At 36.6% G+C, this 24,519-nt stretch overlaps 1 protein-coding gene and 1 non-coding gene across 3 annotated transcripts; one reads left to right on the forward strand and one right to left on the reverse strand.

The window, feature by feature from the left end:
• Positions 1 to 31: 31 nt before the first annotated feature.
• Positions 32 to 18,680, forward strand: LOC103706874 (ubiquitin domain-containing protein DSK2b-like). Of its 2 annotated transcripts, none has more exons than XM_008791134.6 (9): positions 32 to 108; positions 273 to 565; positions 14,312 to 15,046; positions 15,137 to 15,348; positions 15,474 to 15,560; positions 15,639 to 15,697; positions 16,254 to 16,282; positions 18,068 to 18,157; positions 18,265 to 18,680. In XM_008791134.6, the coding sequence occupies exons 2-9, from the start codon at positions 325 to 327 to the stop codon at positions 18,411 to 18,413; spliced, it is 1,602 nt and encodes a 533-aa protein (XP_008789356.3). In that variant the 5' UTR covers positions 32 to 108; positions 273 to 324; the 3' UTR covers positions 18,414 to 18,680. The 2 variants fall into 2 exon arrangements, with proteins under 2 accessions (XP_008789356.3, XP_008789357.3); XM_008791135.6 differs by having other exon boundaries at positions 54 to 151.
• A 1,708-nt stretch (positions 18,681 to 20,388) lies between these two features.
• On the reverse strand, positions 20,389 to 20,462 carry TRNAV-CAC (transfer RNA valine (anticodon CAC)). The gene has a single exon. It is a non-coding gene; the product is annotated as a tRNA-Val (tRNA).
• Positions 20,463 to 24,519: the final 4,057 nt, after the last annotated feature.

Consider the following 24,519-nt stretch of genomic DNA (forward strand, 5'->3'; position numbering starts at 1 on the left):
GGACAAACGCATGGTCACCGCCATTTATAACATTCCTGGCTTGTGGTCTTTTCGTACTGTCCTTATTGTGCGAGTCGCTTGCAGACAAGGTTTCCCCGCCTCGGCGAGGTGAGCCGAACCGAAGTCGCAGCCCTAAAGCGAGAGGGAAAGGGTGAAAGCCATTTTTCCTCGCGACCTCTCGATTCCCCTCATCTCTCTCTCCCCATTTTCTCTCCCAACCAAGAGAGAAACGAACGCCCTCTCGAAGCTCTGATTCCCTTCTCTGATTGCAGATCGTAACCGGATTCGTCTCCTTTAGGTTTTGGGCTCCGATCTTTGCCTGGCATGGGTGTCGACGGCGATTCCAGCAAGGCGGGCGACACCCACGATGCCAGTAGTGGCAGCAGCGCCACCGTCCACATACGGTGCTCCAATGGGTTGAAATTCTCGGTCCAGACCTCGCTTGATTCGACCGTTGAGGCGTTCAAGATTGTCGTCGCCGGGAGCTGCGACGTGCCGGCTGAGCAGCAGCGGTTGATCTATAAAGGTCGGATCTTGAAGGATGACCAAACCCTAGCGAGCTACGGTGAGCCCTGGACCCTCCCTGGATTCATTTTTTTCTCTTTTGTTGTTCGCGTAATTTTGGCTTGGATCATTATTATTTCTTGCTGCTTTGTTTGAAATCTTGATTTGCCCTAATTTGTTAGAAGTAAGATCTTAGCAGCTGGTTATACATGTTTTTTTCCTGGATAGTTTCATTAATTTGTGCTGTCTTGGTGGTACCGCCATGCATTTTGCTGTTCAATTTGTGAAATCGGTAAATGAAACTTGGGTAATAAGTCTCTTTCTAGTTTCTTCGCTTGTCTTCTTCCTTGTTTTATGTAGTTCTAAGAATTCTTGTATTTATGATTTTGGGAAATTGGCTAGAAGAATTGGTGAGTATTCGGTAAAGATTGGTGTAATTTGTATATATTCAGTTAAAGGTTAGAAATCTCCGAGTCTTTGTTAGCTTTAGGTTCATAGATTTTTGAATACGACAAGGTTCCATGATTATATAGTTTTCATGATAACTTAAAGTGCAATAATATGCGAGAGCTGTCCAATGAGCAAGATTATGGTGAGTTACTCATGTTTGGCTTGGTATAGGTGAACGTTCCAATAAGCAAATGAACTGAGCTAGAGCTAGGTTTCTGAGCTAGAGATAAAATGAGCCAAATGCAACCAATGCTAGGCTCAAATAAGCTTGCTTATTATTGTAAACAAGCAAATAGGCACGTGCCATGCATATTTGACATTATAGATCATTGTTTTTATTTTAATTCACTTACCTTTAGATTCATGATGAGTTCGTATCACATTCAGACAGAATATAAGAAGAATAGATAAATCAGTATATAACAAGAAATGAAAGGAAATTGTTTGCAATATTCCATTGCACCTTCTTTCCTAATATACTAGAATATTTGATAACAATTGCTATTCTACATACTATTATATTTTATTGCATCTTCTTTCACTAATATAGTGAGATATTTGATTGCATATTTTTCCAAATATTTCTTGATATTTCATTGCATTTTCTTTATTTTCTTTATTTTTCAGAATTAATGTAAGGCCATCTTCATCCGAAAAGTTGACTAATTGAATCTATAGGAGAATATTCCAAAATTTTAGATCATCTCTTCTTGATATAGTATAAATATATTTCTTACTATAGTATAAATATATAAATTTAATTAAAATAATTATTTATGTTTAGTTTTAGATGTTAATACATTTATAAGATTACAACTAGTAGATCCTAGTTGGATAGCTGACTAGTAGATCACTTAATGAACGTATTGGCTGGTTTAACGATTGATATTAGACTTTATCAAACTAAGATACACAAACATGGTGTCTTTAGATTAAATCATTTCCACTTTCATTGTGTTTCTCTCCTTCATTATCTTAGAACCTACCATCATCATTCATATTCATTCCCCTTGTGTAGAGTTGATCATGGGTTGGGTCTCGGGCCTAAACTATATTCATTGTTAGTCAGGCTTTCGGCCGGGCCTACTTAAAATTTGACATTTTTCATGCCCAAGCTTGGCCCATGATTAGCTCTACCCATGTATTATCTTTTGTTCTAGTGATTTCATTGGATCCTTCAATGACATTTGTCTCATCTGGAATAATTCAAATGCCATGTATCAAAACTTATTGAGTGGTAGGGTTCTAATTAAGAAGGTCAGATTGTTGGGGGCATCACCATTAGCCCCAATGCTGGTGCCAAAGCTGGATCTATAGAGATCAATGGAGGAGAGGAAGGAAGAGGAGGATGACAATGTGGGAAGGAGCACACCTTTCCTTAGTTGTTGGATCCCCTCTTGGCCATTGAAAGGTGGGAAGTCTTTCTTTTACACATCTCCAATGCCCTTTCCTTTCATTTGGGTTTTTCTCCTTCGCTTCCTATGCATTGCTGGTTTCTCCTCCTTCCATCAATCGGATAATCAAGCCCAATTAAACCTAGCTCGATACCAATTAAGCTTAGCTTGAATTGAAACTTTGTAATATGTAACAAGCTTGAAACAAGCTCAATCTAGATTATATCACTCGTGTTGGGCTTGTAATTCCCCTACTCCATGTTACTAATTTCTCGACAGATTTTTAAGGAAGCTTGTAAGCCATCTCATTTGGTATACTTATGATGCTAAATCCGACATTTTTCTATGATGCTTCATTTTCAATTGCACTAATATAGAAAAGATCGAATAGCTATAAACAATTTTATGAATGCCAGTTAACTTTCAAATCTTGCTTATTAAATCTTAGATATCTCGATATTGTTAAAGTAAGTTATGTGGTGCAGCGGTCATCATCTTTGTATATACTAGCAAGGACAAGGTTCACCAAACTGGTGTCGAAGGGTGACTGGCGACCAGTTTGGTACGTACGGGTTTGTATCGTACTGTTCTGGGGCTACTAAAATAGGGAGAACTAGAGAGGGAGGGGGGAGGGAGAGAAGTAGAGAAGAAGAGAGGGAGGGAGCGGAGAGGGAAAAGGAGAGAGGGAGGAAGGGGGAGGGTTGAGGGAAACCCTGACCCTAACTCGAGCATGCAAGGGAAGGAGGGAGAGAGAGAGAGAGAGAGAGAGAGAGAGAGAGAGAGGGATGGAGGGAGGGAGGGAGGGAGGAGGGGAAGAGAAGGGCCAAGAGAAACCCTAACACTAACTTGAGCGCGCGCGCGCGCGAGAGAGAGAGATGGAGAGGGAGGTAGGGACTTATTGGACCCTCGAACATGGATGGCGGCTAGGGAGGGTGCTCTCTTGAACATCTCGAGCAAGGGGGAGCTGGGAATCAAATCAGCATGACTCAGGCTAGGGTTAGGAGCATCTCAAATACATAGACGAGTGGGGAATCAAATCATCATGACTCGAACCAAGGATGGAACCATTTGCGAGCGTCTCAAAATAAATAGGCTAAACCATGCCGGTCTGGATTGGTTTGGTTCAATACGTCCCGAAGATGCTGGTCGGTATGTTTGGCCATCCTTGAGCAAAGATTGACTGATTAGATGTATATTCATCTTCTTGTTAAAATTTCAGTGGTGACTAGTTCTTTGTTTTGGGATTATCTACTAAGCTCTCAAATTTACTTGCAAAAAGGAGCCTTTTCTCTTCCATTTTGCTTATAATTAAGCATCTTCTTTATGCTTAATGATGGACCGGATTAAAGTCATGCTATTTTTATCATTTCAATGTTATTGAAAATCCATGTATAAATTGTTCTATAATGATGCATTTATTGAATCATTTTTTAAAGGAAAATTGATAATAGTGCTTCTACTCTTGAATGCAAGCACTGCTCATTACCATATAGGCTAGCCTGGACCCTTCCTGGATTCATTTCTTTTGCTGTTGGCATATTTTTGGCTTGGATCATTTTTGTTTCTTACCGCTTTGTCTGAATCTTGTTTTACCCTAATTTGTTAGCAGTAAGATCCAAATGGCTGTTTAAAATTACTTTTTGCTGACAATTTCAGCTATTTCTGCTATCTTGATTGTACTGCTGTGCATTTTTCTGTTCAATCTGTCAGTCAGAAAATGAAATTTAGTAATATGTTCCTCCCTCTTTTCTTGATTTTATTCTTCCTTCTTTTGTGTAGTTTTAGGCATTGTTGTGTTTACGATTTTGGAAAGTTGGCTAGAAGAATTGGCAAGGACTCGGTAAAGATTGGTGTTATAGTCAGTTAAAGGTTAGAAGTCTCCTAGTAATTTGTTAACCTTAGATTCATAGATTTTTCAATACAACAAGGTTTCATGGTTAGATAGTTTTGGTGATAACATAAAGTACAATAATATCTTTAAGTGAGGGCTGTCCAACTAGCAAGACATTTGTGAGTTAGTCATGTTTGGCTCGATATGGGTGAACTGCTTGGTAAGCAAATGAGCTGAGCTAGAGCTAGGTTTCCAAGCTTGAAATAAATTGAGTCAAAGACGGGCAATACTAGGCTCAAATAAGTTTGATTTATATTAGATTTAGTAGCTTCCGCCTTTCATTTTTAAAAAGGGGTAGCCCTAATCCTAAGAACTCTACTTCCTCCCTAAGCAAGATAGTAGTCGATCCTCTCCTAGATTTTCCATCCCTAGACCCGGGTGGGTGTTGGGGGGTGAATCTACATAATGAGCTATGTTAGTTGGAGATTTCCACCATCGGATGGCCAGCCTATCCTCTGTACGGTTTGTGGTCGTAGAGATTCCCTGGATCGACGCACGTGGCTACAACCTCGGTTCGAAGAAGCACGATTGGACATTATAAACAAGCAAATAGACATGTGCAATGCATGTTTGACATTATAGACTGTTGTTATTTTTTTTAATTCATTTACTTTGAAATTTATGGCGGGTTCATATTATAGCAAATAGATAGGGATGGAAATGAATCGAATACGGATTGGATATCAATATTATCCATATTCGTGTCCATCTATATTTGACAAATACAAATGCGGATACCAATCAGATGCAAAAATTTATATCCATATTTGTTTTAAACGGATATGGTTGCATCTTGGATATTGTAAGTATAAATATAAATATGGATATAAGTCAGATAGTTAAATTTTGTGACCATAAAATCAAAGATATCACTAAATAGAAGGTAAATTAAGTCAGTAACATGTTAATATGGTTATTTTTTTTCTAAAAGTTCCTAAGTGCTATATAAGATTAAATAGGATTACAAACAGAACTGGATATTCGAATATGGATTGGATAGTTATCTGTCTACATCTGTATCCATTTACATCTATATTTGTTTCTCTTTAACATATATGGATATGGATATTAGTTCGATGCTCAAATTTTTATCTATATATGGATAGATTCGTTTACAAAAATGGATCTGAATGGATGCTATCCTATCCACTTTTACCCAATAGATAAATGAGTATAGAACAAAAAAAAGGGAAATTGTTTATGATATTCCATTGCTTCTTCTTTCCCAATATACTAGAATATTTGATAACACCTGCTATCCTATATACTAATATGTTTAATGGCATCTTCTTCCTAACATAGTGAGATATTTGATGGTGTTTTCTTTCCAAATATTTTTTTGATATTTGATTGCATTTCTTTATTTCCTTTTCTTAGAATTAATATAATGTCAATTCATCCAAAAAGTTCACAGATTGAATCTATAGAAGAATATTCCAAAATTTAAGACCATATCTTCTTAATGTAGTATAGATATAACAATAAACTTATTAAAAAATTATTTATTTTTAGTTTTAGATGTTAATATATTTATAGAATTACAATTAGTAGATCCATATTTGATAGCTATTACGTATATCTCTTGATGAACATCTTGGCTGGGACATTGAGGTTTAACAGTTGATATTATACTATCAAACTAAGATACATAAACCATGCCTCTCTACAAGTCCTTTCCACTTTCATCTTGATGCTCCCCTTCAATGTCTTTGGACCTGCCATTAGCATTCATTATCATTTCCCATGTGTTGTGGTTGTGTTTTTGTGATGCCATTGGAGGCTTCGACGATATTATATCTTATCTACAATAGCCATGTATAAGAACTTATTGAGTGGTAGGGTTTCAAGTAACAAGGTCATTGAGTGTTGCCATCATTGCATTGACTTGAAACATGCAGTTCAGCATGTACCGAACCGAACCGGTGCCAAGTAGAAACGGTTTGGCACTTTGTTTCAGTTTGCTTAATAACTCTCACCCTCCTTGCGATTCGATGATTCGAGAGTCTTCAATGCTCTCTCCCACTCTCTCCACCAGAAGATCTCCCCTCTTCGAGGCCTTGAAACCTTCCCTCATTAAGCCTTCCCCTCTCTCCCCTCCCTCTCTCTCTTTCTTGCTCTCTCTCTTTGTTGTACGATGCTTGCTTCGCTCCTCTTCGATGCAGTGAAACCCTCATGGGTAAGCCTCTCCCCTCTCTCTCTATCTCCCCTTCCTTGTCCTGTCGAACGTCGCTCGTTGGCCTCTCTTTGATGCCATAAAGCCCTCATTTGTAGGCCTCCCCCCTCCTCGCTCACCCTTCCTCCCTCCCTCCCTCTCTTCCTCTCTCTTTTGTTTCGGTATGCCCTCGAATGGCAGGATACGGGCCCGTACCATTTCGAATTGGTCGCAGACCGATACACTCCAATATCAGTTCAGCGAACCTTGATTGAGTGGTAGGGTTCCGATTACAATGTCGGTCTATTAGAGGCTTGCTTGATAGCCCCTTTTCTGGTGCCAAATCTGGATCTATATAGATTAGCGGAGAGGAAGAGAAGGATGGCAATGTGGGGATGAGGCACATCTTTCCTTCTTAGTTATTTGACCCCTTCTTGGTCGTTGAAAGGTGAGAAGTCTTTCTTGTACACATCTTCGATACCCTTTCCTCTCACTTGGTAGGTTTTTCTCTGCTCCTACCCGTTGTTGGTTTCTCCTCCTCCCATCAATCAAGCTAACTTGATACAATGGAGCTTATCTTGAGCTGAAACTTTGTGATATGTAACAAGATCGAACAGAGCTTAATCTGGCTTACCTCGCTCATGTTTGGCTTGTAATTCTCCTACTCAAAATTACTAGTATCTCAACGAATTTTTAAGGAAGCTTATAAGCCATCTCATTTGATATACCTATGATGCTAGAGCTGACATTTTGTGTAATGGCTCATTTTCAACTTTGCTAATTCCAAAAAAATATTCAGTCTTATGAAAATCAGTTGAACACATCAGAAAAATAGGTTTAACAAGTTTAGTTTTTGTTAGCTTCCAAATCTTGCTGGTTAAATCATAGATAATTTCCATATTGTTAAAATAAGTTCTTTGAATATGCTGACAAGGATTTAGTAAATAGATGTTCTATTCATCTTCTTGTTAATCTACAATGATCCCTAGTTCTTTGTGTTTGGATTTTCAAACTAAGCTATCAGATTTGCTTGGAAAATGGAACCTTTTCTCCCGGACCTATTGATGATGCTTCCACTTATAGTTAAGCATCCTCTGTGCTTATAATGATGGACCAGGATATTATCAAAGTTATGTTTTTATTATCATTTTGGTGTTATCGAAAATTCATGTATAACTTGTTCTTTAATGATTCATTTATTGAGTCATTGTTTTAAAAGGAAAATTTGCAATAAATAATTGTTGTCATTCTATAATAGTTAATTTCTTTAGATAATTGATATTATGAGCTCTTTCTTCCCCTTTCCTTTCTTTGGAAAAAAAGGAAATTTATCCTTGCTGCATCATCTACTTTTGGTTTAGTCTACTATTACACTTTTTCTAGGACTTCTACCATTAGAAATAATACTGAAAGCTTTACTTTGTATACCTCGGCTTGTTTGGTTGTATTTTTTTTTGATGAATGTGAAGCATTTCATCATTGCTGCACCACATACTCTTAGTTTAGTCTACTACGACACATTTTCTAGTGCTTTTACCATTAGAAATAATAATGAAAGCTTTACTTCATATACGCCAGCTTGCTTGGTTGGAATTTTTTTGACAAATGTGAAGCATTTCATCCTCGCTGCATCATGTACTCTTGATTAGTCCACCAAACATTGTATATTGCTTTTACCATTAGATAGAATACTGAAAGTTATGCTTCATATTCATCAGCTTATTTGGCTGGAAACTTTTTGATAAAGATGAAGCATTTCAAAATAACTTCCTTTTGAAATTGGGCTTGGCCACGATAATTCCTTCGTATCTCGATGCTTGCTCGAGTGGGTTTTGAAATGTGGGATAGGGCTAGGAGCATGCTGTGCCAGTTAATACTACCAAAGGGATGTGATATGAAGCTTTTGAAATGGTATTGTGGAATCTTGCACTCAAAGATAGTTTGAGCATGAAAGAGATAGTTTTAGCATGAAAGAGGAAAGTGAAATTTAGGTTTTTAAGTTTCCTTGGCAAATTTGGTTCTTTGTTTCAGAGTTTGAGAATCAATTTATGTAAGGGGTTTTTAATTTCATGGATACAATGATGAGCTTTAGGTTCTTAGAGTATGTAGTGGTGCTTTGACTCTCTTTATTCTTTTTAAAGATAAAGTGAATAGGGCCCTCTATTTTGTGACTTGTCTAGTAAGCTGATCGGTGAATCAACACAGTTTTCTTTTGGTTCTGATCATATGAAAAGTAAGTTGAGATGGATTGGTGCTTTGATTTTCTTTACTCTTAAAAGATTTTGTTTTAGGCAAAAATCCAACCTACTTAAGAAGCACTAAAGAGGGGATGCTTATGACCCATGTTTTTCTTGCTATTTTATATGTATTAGAGGCAATTTGTATGTTTGAACTTATTGGGCCTTCGGATGCCTTAGTTCAACCAACAATTGAGCTAGTCAAATGGGCTAATCCTTTTGGAGTTTGGACTATCTTATTTTGTATTTTAAGGTATCTGGCTGATATGTTTGTTTGATTATATAAGTAGTAAATAATTTTTGGAGTTTAGTATGGCTACTTTTAGAGGTTTGAAAGGTTACTTTTGCCTTTGATTTGGTCGTATGGGTTTAATTTCTGCAATATTTGGCAGTTCAAATGACTTGTTTTAAAAATAATTAAAAATTTAAAGTACATGAAAAGTCAAAATAATTACCAGAAAAATGAAGAAAAAGATAAATAAATCAAGTTAGATCATATCTCATCCATCATTCGAACATATTGCGTACAGATCTCACAGAAACAAGCATAAATGGCTTCTCTGGAGATTAATGGAGATGGATAACAATAGATCTCAATTCTATATGCTTAGTTTATTTGGAATAAATTTTTGAATATCAAAATGATTTGGACTTATGGTTATGGAAGATGTTATGGTTCTTAAGCCTAGATGATTCATCAAAAATTTGGACATTGAGGAGTGTGTTCTGTTGCATCAGTAATAATGATCTTTTTGAGAAATATGAAGACTTGTGATATCTCTACTTGCTCTTATCATTATTGAACCTTCCTTCATAAATTTTTTTTCTTTTCGTGGGAGGTCAACTGAGTCAAAGTGATTTACTATGGTGTGGTGGAAGGAATCTCTTTAAGCCAGGACAAAGTGTGGCTAGCCAAGAAACAAGGTTGCGGGGTTAGAAGTAAAAGGTATAAATTGAGCCTTCTTTGATAGGTATATTTGGATGCTTTGGAGCATGGTTGGCTGAACCGTGTTGAACTGGCCTGTTCGGGGCATCTCGGGCTGTACTGGTCGATTACCAACACGGTCCATTACCTTGGTTTGAAACAAAGGGAGAGGGAGAAGTAGAGAAGAAAAGAGATAGAGAGAGAGAGGGAGGGGAGGGAGAGGGAGAGGGAGAGAGGGCTCGAAAAGAGGGAGAAAGGGCTCAGAAGCCCTAATCGAAATAGGAATCCCCCGCTTCGCCTTGAAATAGAGTCCTATTTTGTTTTTTTGCCGATTTTGAACTAAAGTCAACAAATGGCTTGCCGATTTCAGTTGGAAGTTTGCAAAAAATTTGAAATTGGCAAACAGTTTGCCGACTTCACTTGAGTGAAGTCGGCAAATGGTTTGCTGACTTCAGTTCAAAAATTTCAAAAAAAAAAGTTTTGCTCCAGAACAAACTATATGCACCCGTAGTGTACGCGCCAAAGGAAAAAAAGATATAATCTTTACCATCAAACTCTAATTCTCATTTCATTCCTTCAAATCTGGGATGAAATTCAAATTTCACTCCAAAAAGTCAACATAAACAATAATTCTAAATTTATACTACTAATAAACAACTTAAGTATTCTGTTGTCATTGCATTAAATTTTTAGAAGGATAAGTTTGTGATACAGATTTGCTAATGTGAGTTCGATATTTCTAATTCTTGTGTCATTGAGATATTGGAGCCGTTTAGTGTTTTGATGCGAGTTTGATATTCGTAATGGTTTTGTCACAAAGATTGGTTATATTAGAGTAGTGTGGTGACTTGATTTAGTGATAGGGTCTCTACCTGTCCCCTTCATGTAGTTTAGTTTCTGATTTGAAGAGAAGCAGAAAAGGTAAATATAGATAGTGATTCAATTAAACCAGAGGAGCAACCTTGGATGGTTAAAAGGTCAAAAAGACACCACTTGTCCGAAGGCAAGAGAAGAAGCAACAAAAAGTGCAAGAAGAAAACTGTTAACTTTCCTTTATTACTGCTGTAATATTCTTCTATAAGCATGCACAAAGTCAGCGGTTTTAGTTTAGCGTAAGGAAAAAAAACCATTATAAATCTATTTTAACATGACTCAAGCTCTTTGCTATGTAGATTTTATCTTACTTTTGAGGGCCTTGTTGATGATGCTATATATTACTTATGAAATAAATACATGGGCTCAAAATGAACTTTAAACTACATGCCCAAAATGCTACTAACTCGTTAATGTTCTTGACAAGGTCCGCAAGCTGGATACTGGATACCGTCGGTACCTTATCGATTTAGTTCGGTATAGTACAGAACGGTATACTGCTGTGCTGAAATAGCTCTCTTACCCATTTTCTCAATTTTCGTCTTGGATGCCTCGGTACGGACTGGTACGCTTCGATACAGGCGGTATGTCTTGGTACGGAGCTTGTACCGACTTAAAAGGGTGTTTTGTACTGGTTTTCTTCTAGTACGGCACGCCCGTATCGGGCGGTACGATAGACCTTGGGTCTTGATAATTAATTCTAAAACAAGACTACGTTAAAAATTTTCTAATAGCTGAAATTTTGAAAACTTCAGAAAAAAAGAAGTATATGATAATTTGAAGCCTTGATGCCCCATATGTGACTTTAATTGCTTCAAATGGGACCATTTTGGCTTTATGACTTCAAAGTCCAAACATCATTATCCTGATTGAACTTCTATTTTTAATTATAGATCCATATTCCCTTGAAAGGAAATCTATGAAATGAAGTTTATTCAAATCAAGTACCCTAGCTTATGTAGCCCTCAAACCTAAGACTTGTAGTTGGACCTAGAAAGTAAAGAATGCTCAAATTACCAAATAAGGGTCCTATGCACAACTATTTTGATTCACTAGCTAGCTCAGATTACTTGACTTACTCCTTTTGGTTTCAGCTCCATTGTTCCATGTTGACATTGCTTCGTGTTGCATAAAACCTGTCTTAAGGTTAGTCTTAGAATATCAAAGGCTTCCAAATTGTAGTCCATGAAACCAATGAAGAAATCCTACTTAAAACAAATAGAAGGGAAACTTCCATCATCGACTAGTGTTGCTAAGAAGACATCAAATTTAATAAAACCGTGATTCTCCGAGAGTTATAGTTTTTTATTTTTCTTAATCAATATGTCATCAAATAATTAACAAGGTTTACATTTGTATCTTGACCAATTTTCCTGACTCATTCAATATTTGCAGCTAAGGCTAGCGATATTTTCTTTAAGAACAACATTTTATAGTATTCCATACTACCTCTCAAGTACATGGTGCCCAAACTCTAGCTATATGTATTACAAATGGGAGATAAATGAACCCTGAGCTTAATAATTTTTTAGCTCGATTCTTTTTTCTCTTTTGTTTCAGAAAATGTATAAATGATATAACGAAGATAAAGGTATTTAATACCAGTGCTGACATGCAATAGGCCACATGCATTGGCACAGTACATGCTGGTCTATGCTGATCCTGTTGATCAACACTTCAGTCCTTGCAGTAGAGGTATGAGGTCTATACACAAGCAAACTCAAGCAAGCATATTGGAAAAGTATGAGGATTAACAAAGGTATAGCGAGGACAATGATCGGATAAAGTTGATTCTTATAGATACTGGTAACTTAACATGAGAAACAAGCATTGGATGACTTGAGTGGATTTGTCTTGCCAATCATTGATTATTCTATATGTAATTTGAAAAAAAAATGTACAAGCATCAAAAGTTTATATTGGGGTAGAAATTGAAGGTGCTGATTGGATCATCGGTACATTCTCTCTATTTTTTCAGTAGTAGCAGTCTTAGGAAGTAAGCTATAAAATGGAAGTAGCCTCCCACAAATACCCCTAAATCCTCAAATCCTAGTGAAGGCAGGATTTGAAACTAGGCCTCTCTGGCACAACCACCAAGAGACTTGACCGGCCTAGTTAGCCAGCACCCTCCATTGGTAAAGTCTCTTGGTGGTGTAACAAGTGACTTGGAATTGAATACTGCCTTCAATGGGCATCGAAGGGTTAGGGGCTTTAAGGGAGTGCTGGTCCCCATTGCTTAGCTCATTTGCAACCATAAGAAAAAGGACTAGTGGTTATCGATGGTTATATTACAAGAAAGAAGGGACGTAATGATAAGATGAACGGCACAGTGCAGAAGTTGATGGTTGATTATGTTTATAATTGGATATGGAAATCAGGTTGGAGATCAAAAAATGAAAAGCCTTATGTGGCTCAAGGAAATGAAAAAGAAATCATGAACCAAGATTGGCATTATTTCGTTCAAATACCTCCTTGAGATATTTCCAAATCACACAAAGTCATCCATAACTCAAAAATTACATATGCCTTGCTGTCATATAATTAGGTAGTTCCTTGAGTTTAAAACTATAGTTGAGTTTCCAACAATAAATTGATATGTACCCTTTTTGTCATCAAAATTCAAAGACATGCTTGCTTCAATTGATGAATAGCTTTAGACAAATTGAAAATCCAGCTCTACTATTCTAGGATATGTTTGTTTGTGATTTATGTAGATTAATGCCCACTAATCCTGCTTACTCAGCCAAACACCATTTGCGCTCAAGGTTAGAGGAGGTTAAAGGAGGAGAAACAAGGAATTTCAAAGAAATTGACCGGTTCCATGTTTTAAAAGCTGCAGTGCAGGACTAAAGGTCCATATTGGTACTGTCTGATAAATTACGTACCATGATATGGCCCCTATTGAACCAGTTTGGTCAGCACAGTAAATTCACTGTGTCAATACGGGTTGGTTCAAGCGGTATAGACTGAAGCGATGTGGTCGTTGAATTGTCAGTTTGGCCCCACTTTTTACCTTTTTAGCCTTGTTGACCCAAATAAACTATTAAAAATATTTCTCCGAAATGGTGGAATAATATTTTTGCAGCCTAATATAATGCAATACGAATGTATCAAAATGCCTTCTCAGCAGTCCTAATCTGATTGTATGGAACAGTTCACTTAAGAAGTGATATTGTCATCTCTTTTAATTGAATCATGGTCGTCAACTATAATAAGACTCGGACCTCCCTAATAAAATGCATCAGTTTAATATAACTCTCAGTTATATAGCGTGTTGATACTATGTTGCACATAGCTAAAGGAAAAGAAAGTTAACTGTGGGTTCTTTAGCTAATGAAATCATTTTTTTTGCTTTAGTAAGAAGTTTTTTCTAGTTGTTTTTTGAAATTTACATTAGATTTCCACAAAGGAAGTGCGTATGTCTACTAATACCCTATCATTAAAATGAATGTTTAATTCTCAGCATATTGAATTAGCAATATAGGATAGGCTTTGTATTGCATCTAGATATATTAACATTCAAAGGCATGAGAAGGTAAGAAACATATAATGTAGTTACATAATACCAAATGCATGGGATCTGTAGAAAGATGGTGTTATGAATTAAAGATATAATCTACAGTTATGAGATAGAGATGTATTTTTTATGAGCATGCACTATTATTACCAGTATATGATTGAATAATAGAAGCATGGTCGAGGACACAAGTGGAAGACGCCAATGGTATTCTAACAAAATTATGATATAGAAGAGGAGAAAGTTTGGTATGCCAATTTAATATAGCTGAAGCTTCAAGTTGTTTTCTTTTACCATCTTGGCCTTCGTTCTTGCTCTACTTGGCTTCTGACCAAACTTACCTCTGATTCTCATTTTATCTTGGTTAGGCTTGGAGTCAGATCATACTATTCACTTGGTCCGTGGTGCTGCACCATCATCAGCTAACACTGCTGCATCCAACCTAGGAGCTTCAAGGACTCAAAATGAAGGCAGTGGCCTTGCCGGAGCTGCTTCTGGAGGCTCACTATTTCCAGGCCTTGGTGCTAATGGGATGGCTGGTTTAGGGGGATCTGGTTTATCTGGGATTGGATTTCCAGAGCTTCAGCAGGTGCAGCAGCAGCTAACTCAGAACCCCAATATAATGAGAGAAATAATGAACATGCCTGCCATCCAGAACCTTATGAATAATCCCGAGTTGATGAGAAATATAATCATGAGCAATCCACAAATGCGTGAAATTATTGACCGCAATCCTGATCTTGCACACATCCTTAATGATCCCAGCACTCTGCGGCAGACACTGGAAGCAGCAAGAAATCCTGAGCTAATGCGAGAGATAATGCGGAACACAGACCGGGCTATGAGCAACATTGAATCTTCTCCAGAAGGATTTAACATGCTCAGGCGCATGTATGAAACTGTGCAGGAACCCTTTCTGAATGCCACAACAATGGCTGGGGACAGCGATATGGGGTCAAACCCATTTGCTGCTCTTTTAGGGAACCAGGGTGATACCCGTAACAGAGATCGGTCACCCAACTCATCAACTACTGGTTCAGAATCAGCTGCTGGGTCTCCTGCGCCAAACACCAACCCACTTCCCAATCCTTGGAGCTCTAATGGTGAGTACCATATGTTCTTTATGATTGCTTAGTCTTTAAAGTTTGATGTTCTTCATTTTTGTCTGGTTACCTAAGAAGTTAATTCCACAGCTGGAGGTGGGCAGACGGTAAACACTAGTTCAACTCCTTCCAGCAATGCAAGGGCGCCTGGCATTGCTGGGTTAGGTGGACTTGGTTTACCAGATCTGGAGCAGATGTTTACTGGAGTGCAGGATTCTCCCCTTCTGAGTCAAGTTATGCAAAATCCAGCCATTATGCGGATGATGCAGAACCTCCTTTCTGACCCTCAGTATAGGAACCAGGTAGAATCTGCTTTATGTTGTATGATTCAACCCTTGGTGTGTGGTTTCTTATTTTGTGATTGTTTGATTGCTGCTAGATACTGAGATTCAATCCCAATATACTTAGATTCAATCCCAATATACAGGACCTGTTGGAAACTGATACTCGGTTAAGAGAGAGGTTGGAAGATCCAGAAGTTCTTCGCCAGTCAACTTCTCCTGAAACAATTCAGGTATCTTAGTATATTACTATTCTCTGCATTCAATTTTTTGGTTCCTTTTGATGTAAACTGAACAGCTCTTTCCTGCAGCAACTTTTATCCTTTCAGCAATCACTTTTATCTGTGATTGGTCAGCGACTGTCAAGCCAGTAAGTAGTCACATACCTATACTTATTTTTGTCTGTTCTCTTTTTCATGTCTGTCATCTGTGTCATTTTTTTTTTCACAAGAAATTTAAAGCATGGTTTCCTATGAACTACAAATTAGTGTTTCAAGTCTCGATACTGAACCCTATATCAGTACCTTATTGGTGAAGGCCGGGTCAGTATGATATGCCCCCATATTGGCAATGGTACACTGTTGGAGTTGGGAACAATTGCTGTACCATGTGCCGGTATGGATGCATGGAGCACCTGTAGTGTCCAGGTACTGTACCAGGTTGGCTGTTAGGGTTCAATACTTGAAACCTTGCTCTGGATTTTCATTTATTTTTGCTCTTGCTTGTTTTTTAATTTTATACTATATTCTGTATTTTTTTTGCAACTTTGTCCATTATTTTCCCTCCTTTGTTGCTGTGGTTCTTGAGCTTTTTTCATTTTCTTAATTTTGTATATTCCTAGATGATTTTTCTCTTTGATACTCTTGTATTTGACTGGCTATATTTGTTAACCACTGATACATGGATTACTTTTGATTTGGCTGCAGGGAACAAAACCAGACAGGTGGTGGGACAGGTATTGATAATCTTGTTCAGCTATGAGTTGGTTTTTGGCTATTCCACCTTTGTTTAGTCATTTGAGTTCCGTTCATTTTCTAGTATATCTCTAGCGTATTGTTATATGCTGGTGAGCTGTTGGTGAAATTGATTAGATGTTATTAAGGCCCCATTTGGGGGAGCTTTTAGAGGGCCAAAAAGCACTTTCTGACCCTTCAAAAGCACTTCGGGATGAAAAAAGGTAAAAAATTTGGGAAGCTATTTTAGCTTTTTCAGAAAGCTAAAAACAGCTTTTTGGGAGAAGCTCCAGTTTAGAACTTTTCGAATAAGCTATTTTGAGCTTTGTCGGAAAACTATTTTTTTTCCAAAATATCCATAATAAAATATAACAATTATATACTTTGTCCCTTTATAAACCTAAAAATCTGGTGGAACCCTAATAAAGAACTCTAGCCGTGGATCAGACTGTCTTCCGTGCAAGAGAAAGTATTCTTGTTTTCTATTTTTATATGCATCTTTTGAATCACGTTTTAGGAGAAAAAATTTTTAATTTCTTTCTCCATTCCTTCCAAATTTTTTTTATAATATTATATTACATTATATCATAATACATTAATATGTTATGTTAAATAATAACATATTATGTTATATTTTGAAAAATTAATTTATGCTAATAATTATAATATTTTATATCTTTATTATTGTATTATACTATAAATATAATATTATTTTAAATTATATCATAATACATTAATATGTTATGTTAAATAATTTAATATTATGTTATATTATGAGAAATTAATGTATGCTAATAATTATAATATTTTGTACCTTTATTATTGTATTATACTATAAATATTATATTATATTATATTATATCATAATACATTGATATGTTATGTTAAATAATTTAATATTATATTAAATTATTATGCTACAGTCTACAATGTTATATTACCATGTTATAATAATATTATATTACATTACAGTAATATTATATTATATCATATATTTATGTATTAATATATGTTATATTTTTTATTATGCTTTGTTGTATAATACTATGCAATGTCCTTTGTGGTAATTTTGTCATACAAAAGTACTTTCTCAGTTTGTTCATCAAACACATGTTAAAGTGACACAATACTTTATAAATATAGTTAGCAAACAGCAAACAGCTTTTTATAAAAGCTCTACTTCAGAAAGCTCTACTTCCAAAAGCTCTACTGCCAACAGCTCCCCCAAATAAGGCCTAAATCATCTAATACATTTGTTGATTTTCTGTATTATCAGAGAAACTCTTGGATCATGTATGGATACTTGGCCTATTAATGCTCTGATTGTTGGCAAATAATCAGATCTTTGGCCGACAATTGTTCAATGCGACTTCACCACTTATTAAATTATTTCCAAGTTATTGCTCACATATATTGTTTGTCTCATTAGTATTGTTTGTTGCCTCCATTTACATGTATGGGATGCAACATTATTTTCATGTGTGGATGTGGGCATTTCTATATATATGTGCATTCAGAAAACCAGTCTTTTGCTCTCTCTCTCTCTCTCTCTCTCTCTCTCTCTCTCTGTGTGCGCGCGCGCGCGCGCGCGCGCTTGCGCACGCCTCTATCTATGTTGCTGTGCATGTGCTTTGTCAATTCTTTTCTAGTTATTTATGGAAGTTGAACCTGTGACTGATGTTAACGCATATCGACTGGACTGATTTAGTTCTGTCAAACATGGGATGCCTTTTTTTTCCCATGTCAGCTGCATTTCCATTGCATTTTCTAATGTCACTTGGTCACAGGTACACCTAACAATGCAGGGCTGGAACTGTTGATGAACATGTTTGGCGGGCTTGGGGCTGGAGGTCTTGGTGTTTCTAATACCTCTAATGGTGAACATCCTACTATTTCCATGAATATATTTTAGTGTCTTTTAATGCAATGAAACTATTCCATCTCTGCTGAACTCATGAAATGGATGCTATTTTTGTGGTTGCAGTGCCACCAGAAGAGCTTTATGCAACCCAGCTGTCTCAACTTCAGGAAATGGGTTTCTTTGATACTCAGGAGAACATCAGAGCGCTGAGTGCCACTGCTGGTAATGTCCATGCGGCAGTTGAGCGGCTCCTGAGGAATCTTGGCCAATAGATAATTATGAACTGATAATACCTTCCTATTCTATGGTAGCCTACATTATGTGGGTTTGTAAGATTGGTCAGTTTCACCTGTCTTCATAGCTTCATGACAACAGAACACAGATTCAGCTTCTATTCTTGGCATGGAATAAGCAGAGGTAACTGTCCAGGGCTTATTAAAATTTTTATGTTGGAGCCTTGTTCATGTATTTCTATTCAGATAATGTATCGAGCCTGTTATATATGTACATACACAAATTGAAGGCTGCATCTTGTTTTATGAACTGTACAAGCCCTGCATTCTGTTTGGTTTTTGTGGTTGTTTACAATTTCAGTTTCTGCTTATTACCATATATTACTGAACTGAAATTGGTGTATTTAGGGGAGGGAGGACTAATCCTCTGCAACTCGAGTTGTAGGAAGATCCCATCCCCGAAATTTTTTATCTTATCCTTTTCTTAATATTAGTCTTATGGTTTAGCCCATGGGACGCAAAGCAGGACTGGAGATTCTGATGGGCATGCAATGAAAAAAAAAATACAATTATATTCAGGAAATAGTCAGTATTTTACTTTTTACGGCCATTACCTAATCCTGAATAATATATTTCACCCATCTGTTGCACATTTTCTCAATTTTGAAGATAAACTAGAATAAATTTAGGGCCTGTTTGGGAACTATCAGTCGGATCCGGCAGGATCAGGGGTGGAAGAGTGTCGAGATGGGGAGACAGGAAGGTAGCAAGGGAAGACAGAACAAGATTGCAGGGGAGGCAGATTCGATCTTTGTAGGGAGTTTATGAGCTTCTTTGGATGATTGGGTTGAAAGTTTTATTGGGTTCGTGGATCGAGCTAGTAAAATCAGCAAGAAGATAGATCAAAGTTTCTTGATTGGCAGAGTGCACGGCCATGTAGTCGATGCCATGTAGGATATAATTGTTTCTAATTTTCAGAATGAAGATAGATTACCTAGAAAAGGGGATGAATAATCCTTGAAGAAGTAGTTTTTGACCACCTATATTTCCATGGAGATGAATCTTTCCAGAAGATCTTACTAGGCTGGTAGCGTAGCAATAGTTCCAAGCAAATTGATTGAGTCCAAGATCCAGCCATGTAATGATCTAATTGAGATTCTATCATGGTAAGTTTGGATGCTGCAAAACTGTTTCCAATTATAGCACAATAAGGCTACCATAATTACTGGATTCGCTTCATCTTTTTCCCTATCTGGGGCTTTTCAGCAGCTATACGTTGCGTTAAGTATAGAGGATTCTCCACATTTTTCAAATTTAGCTTGGAGGTCGGTTTCTCCTTGAATTGAATTCTTATTTTTGTACCATTTGGTAGCAAAGCCAGGAAATAACAAGGGATAGCATCGAGAAGTTGGATTCGCTTCACAGATTTTGGAAGACTTGTCTAAAATTGTAGCAGCCATCTGACTCCAAACTAATCATAATAGATCTGACATACAATTTAATTCCAGCTCTCGCAATTGTTTAGATGCCCAACATCTGACTGCAAGCATCATACGAGAAGAAATCCAAGATCGGTGACTTGGTCTCTCACGCTGCCAACTTACCATCAAATCTTGATCTCAAGGACAGCAAATCGGAAGCTTTCTCCAAGATATATTGGTCCGTTCCAGGTTATCCAACCTACCTACACACAAGGTGGCATGCAAATTGGATTAAGTTTTGAAACTAAATGATCAATGCGAGCGCCGGTAAACATCTTTGAACCGATGATGTCCAGGAAACCAACCAAGCATGTCCATGCGTGGGACTCTTGATGGCCACTCATCCCAGGTTGATTAGAGGAGTCCAGCTTGCATAAGGATTTAAAAAGATCCACGTCAGAATTGTTTAAAAGAGAAAAATAAGTTGCAAAAAAGCGAAAAAGAGGAGTCCAACATTGGTTTAAGGATATGAAAAGATTTACGTTAGAATTGGATAAAAAAGAGAAAAATAGGTTGCAAAAAACAAACAAAATTGTCTGAGCCCGGGTTCGAACCGGGGACCTCTAGTGTGTGAGACTAGCGTGATAACCAACTACACCACCCAGACATGCTGGCGAAACTTATAAAATCATCGTATATCATATATTATCCTTCTTTTGGAAAATAACTTAATATGATCATTCTACCATCTAAAATTAAAAGCCTGTTTCTCAGTACTTGCGGATAGGATCTGCAGATATGTAGTATCGAATAAATAGATAAATTCCTAGTCTTCAAGTTAGACAAGAAATAAGAAAATTGCACCAGTAAAACAAATCCCTCAGATAAAACTACATTAACAGACAAAAATAAAACAAGAAGTCTTTTCTAGGAAGAAGCCACACTGTGACAGTGAGGACCAGTGGAAACAATGATTTTTTCTTATTTAGAAGAGAGTTAACATTTTTATGGCAATAAAGGGTAGGAACAAGGTAATGAACATTTGTTCATTCTTTTTTCAGAGCTATGTTGTGTCCCTCAAAAGTATTTAACTCGGTAAGTACGAGATATCTCCTGAATGTAGCATAACGGCACTTGGTATCAGATACTATATCTCAGGGGCAATATATTTAAAACAAATACAAAATGGCCACAAAAATTCATGAATGGAGGTGATTCCCTCTGCACCAAATTGAAGTCAAGTCTCCAGTCTCCACCAACCTTTTTTGTGGCTCCGGTGAAAGAATTTGAGATTGATCCCTGGGCCAACATGTGGACTCCATTCATGCTCTCACCAATGCTCTTTGCGTCTTCGTTTGCCATCCAGCTCTTAAAACTACAATCCAGAGTAATTTTGAAGCCGCAACTGTAAACTCCTTGAAGGCACTTTCATTAATAAAATAAACATATACAAAGATCATTTATTTTATATTCTTTTCCTCGCTATACTGGGCTGTGTTATGGTATTAGTGTTTTCGAAAATTATACATAATTAGCTTGCAAACAGTAGTGACTTTACTAGAATATAAAGTATGTGTGCTATAGATGATACATGTTGGTGGTGAATATAAATCAGAAGTAAAATGATATAAGTAAATAAATAAGTTTTTAGGTTGGACTGTATTAGAAGCCATATTTTATGAATAAAAAAGTTTGATTGATTAAGTCATGTTGAGGAACCTGTTTGTGTCAATGCAATCCATCTCTAGCATGTGCAAGTGAATAAAAAATTAAAAAAAAAGAAATTAAAGTCCATCATCCTCCCATAAAAATTCAGGTCATGCTCTTTTCATATATCTCTTTTATAAATATTTCATTTGGATGGTTCAAAACTTTTAATTTTATTTCCTACCATATATATATTAGAATTGGACATGTGAAGTATTGTGTAATATAATCCCACAATGTTGACCTAGTAGTTTTGACCATTTGTATCATCATAATAGTAGAGATTGATGTAAAAGCAAAAAGAGAGATCATTAACTAAATGTGAAATTATTTCCAAAATTCAAAAAGAAAAAATTAATGAAATAGAACCATCCCAGATAATAGAGTATGTAATAATTAGCATTTTTACTGTGAAGTGGTTGTAGTTTAGTGGTTAGAATTAGACATGGGCTTGAATTTGAGCAAGTAAGTATGCTTAATTTTTACTCCCCCCATCTCCAAAAAAAAAAAAAAAATCCAAACTAAAGCAAGTTGTTTTTTTTAACTTCTCTTTTCAAGAACTAAGATAAAATCTCAGCTAGATATTATGATGACGAGGCTTTGTTGAGTTGATTTAAATTTTTTTATTTCTTTTTTTGAAAAATGCTTCATTTATTTATTCTTTTGAGCAATCATGCTTTATTAACTATTTTTTCATGAGCATGCTCAATTTTTTATTAGCTAAAAAAATATATAGGCAAATTCCTTCCATCTTCCCGAAAAAAAAAACTCCCAAACTAAAGCAAGAAATTTTTCTGTTACTTCTCTTTTCCAGAACTAAGATAGACGAAAGCTCAACTAAATATTATGAGGTAGAAGCTTTGATGAGTTGAGTTGAGTTTAGTTTTTTTTTTTTTTTTTTTTTTTTTTTTTGAACAAACATTCTTTATTTATTTTTTAGTTTTTCTAAGCACGCCTTTTTTTTTATTTTCTGGTAAGCATGCTAAGTTTTTTATTAGCACAAATATATAAGCAAACTCCTCCCATCTCTTGGAAAAAAGATCAAACTAAAGCAAGATTTTTTTTTTTTTATTTTACTTCTCCTTTCGAGAATTAAGACTTATGAAAAAGGTTTTTTTTGTCAAGTCAATAAGTCACCGATCACCACATTAAAAAGTTTTTTTTAACCTTTTTTTATATTTTTAGCAAATTTATTGCTAACGTGGCATCTGAATTCTACTTTCGCGGCCCAGCTTCATCCTAAGTCTCGTTATCTTCCCCTCGCATCTTGGCGTTCACACTCCACACTCCTACCGAGCCAAAGGGAAGCACACACTCCAAGAGCCATGATGACGCGTGGCGTCTAGTGAATGGTGACACGTTGCATCACCAGTGGCCGTGAGGTGGTTGTAGAAAACTCCAAAGGGGATAAGACGCCATGACTTCATGACGTCCATAAAAATTTTTAAAAGAGAAAAATATAGAATTAGAGATAAAACTTACGTCCCTGAGACGATTGTCCTTTTTACATACGGCGTCGTTGGTGTCCATCTCGGATGTATCGCGATAATTCCAAAATACATCTACGGTTGACTTTTCCCCCTTCTTCTTCTTTTTTTTTTTTTTTTTTTTTTTTTTTTTTTTTTTTTTTTTTTTTTTTTTTTTTTGCTAACAAAAGAGAGAAGAGAGCATGAGAAAAACCTCACCCGCATAGCAACCCCCACTAGGCCCCTCTGCTGGAGAATATTTGATATAGGCAGATAAGTTTTACTCGTATCCTTCCCACCCACGAGGAAACTCAACGTGTTAATACGTCACATTAGCACCACCTAAGCAACCGACAGACCAGACAGCGACTCCATCGGGCAAATCAGGCAGGGGACATTCGGTTTCTGCATTTAATCGATGCCCGCGCGTTTCGAATCTGGGCCACTTAGGTGGAATCAAAGCTTCATTTCCATCGTGCTATCATCTTGGTGATTTTTTTTTTATCTTTTGCTTAGGTGGTAAGTAGGCCCAGTGATAGCTGTCGGGAGAGAGGGCTGGAGCGGAGAAAAGCTATTTTTTATAAAAATAAATCCATCTTTATCATTAGATTGTATGATAGTTACTTTGAAATTTATATAGATAAATGAATAAAGTGGCTCTAACATTTTAACATTTATGCGGATCCCGATCTAATGGTCAATATTGTGAAATAAAAACAATCGTTCTTTTGAGCAAGAGATATAACTCGAGTTCTAGGTGAGTGAGCCCTAACAATCCCATGAGGCTCGTTATTATGTTTTGGAAGAACCAGTTTACCAGTCCTGTTCCAAGATTGGCACGCATGATAGTTTTGAAGAGCCTTTATGCGTACAATATACTAGTGTACGGTTCTCCCTAAACGTGCAAGCCCCATAGTAGCTTCTTCTCTCGTCTTTTAAAATAATCAAACCGGCAAGAGGAACAGATGGAGACATCTCATCAATAGAGTACTAGAAGAATTCATATTACATAGTATAATATATACTGATGATTTTTGTCTCGTAATAAAAAATAGAGCTGTCATTTTAATTTATGCATTGGTCTCATTGTTCTCCTTCAAGAAACGCAGAATCGGCTCATACCGACTGATTCAGCCCGTAAAGATCGGTCCGATTCGACGTTAAAAAATAGTATCAATCTGAACCAGCTCGTATCGGCCTGAACTAGTCCGTATCGACTAGAACATATGTAAACCGGTCGATTTGCATCAATGTTAAATTTTTTTGAATTTTTGAATGCGTAAATCAGGCCGAACCGTGGTACCGGTTCGATTTGGTCCAAATCGGTACTAAAACTGGTCCAGTAGCCGATCGATACATCTATCGGTATTGGTTCGACCATTCTTTCTCTCCTTCAAACAAAAGTTGAATAATTGAAATATACTGAAGTAAGGATTTGTACACTACATTCCATAGATAGATAGGTAAAAGTATCTCAAGGTGTATAGGCTCAAAAGAATTTATGTTATAATATATATCTAAGACCCGCTCAATTTAGCTAACAGAGGGTTG

Source organism: Phoenix dactylifera, chromosome 3, assembly GCF_051530095.1.
Source record: "Phoenix dactylifera cultivar Ajwa chromosome 3, Ajwa_hap1_PhDact_Kaust_v1.1, whole genome shotgun sequence".
NCBI lineage: Eukaryota > Viridiplantae > Streptophyta > Magnoliopsida > Arecales > Arecaceae > Phoenix > Phoenix dactylifera.

What these genes read in the sequence shown, in the direction of transcription:
- LOC103706874 (XM_008791134.6), top strand. Translation starts at nt 325, where the DNA reads ATGGGTGTCGACGGCGATTCCAGCAAGGCGGGCGACACCCACGATGCC. An exon ending in CCAAACCCTAGCGAGCTACG is followed by an intron (nt 566 to 14,311) that starts GTGAGCCCTGGA and finishes TATCTTGGTTAG; the next exon opens with GCTTGGAGTCAGATCATACT. An exon ending in ACCCTCAGTATAGGAACCAG is followed by an intron (nt 15,349 to 15,473) that starts GTAGAATCTGCT and finishes CCCAATATACAG; the next exon opens with GACCTGTTGGAAACTGATAC.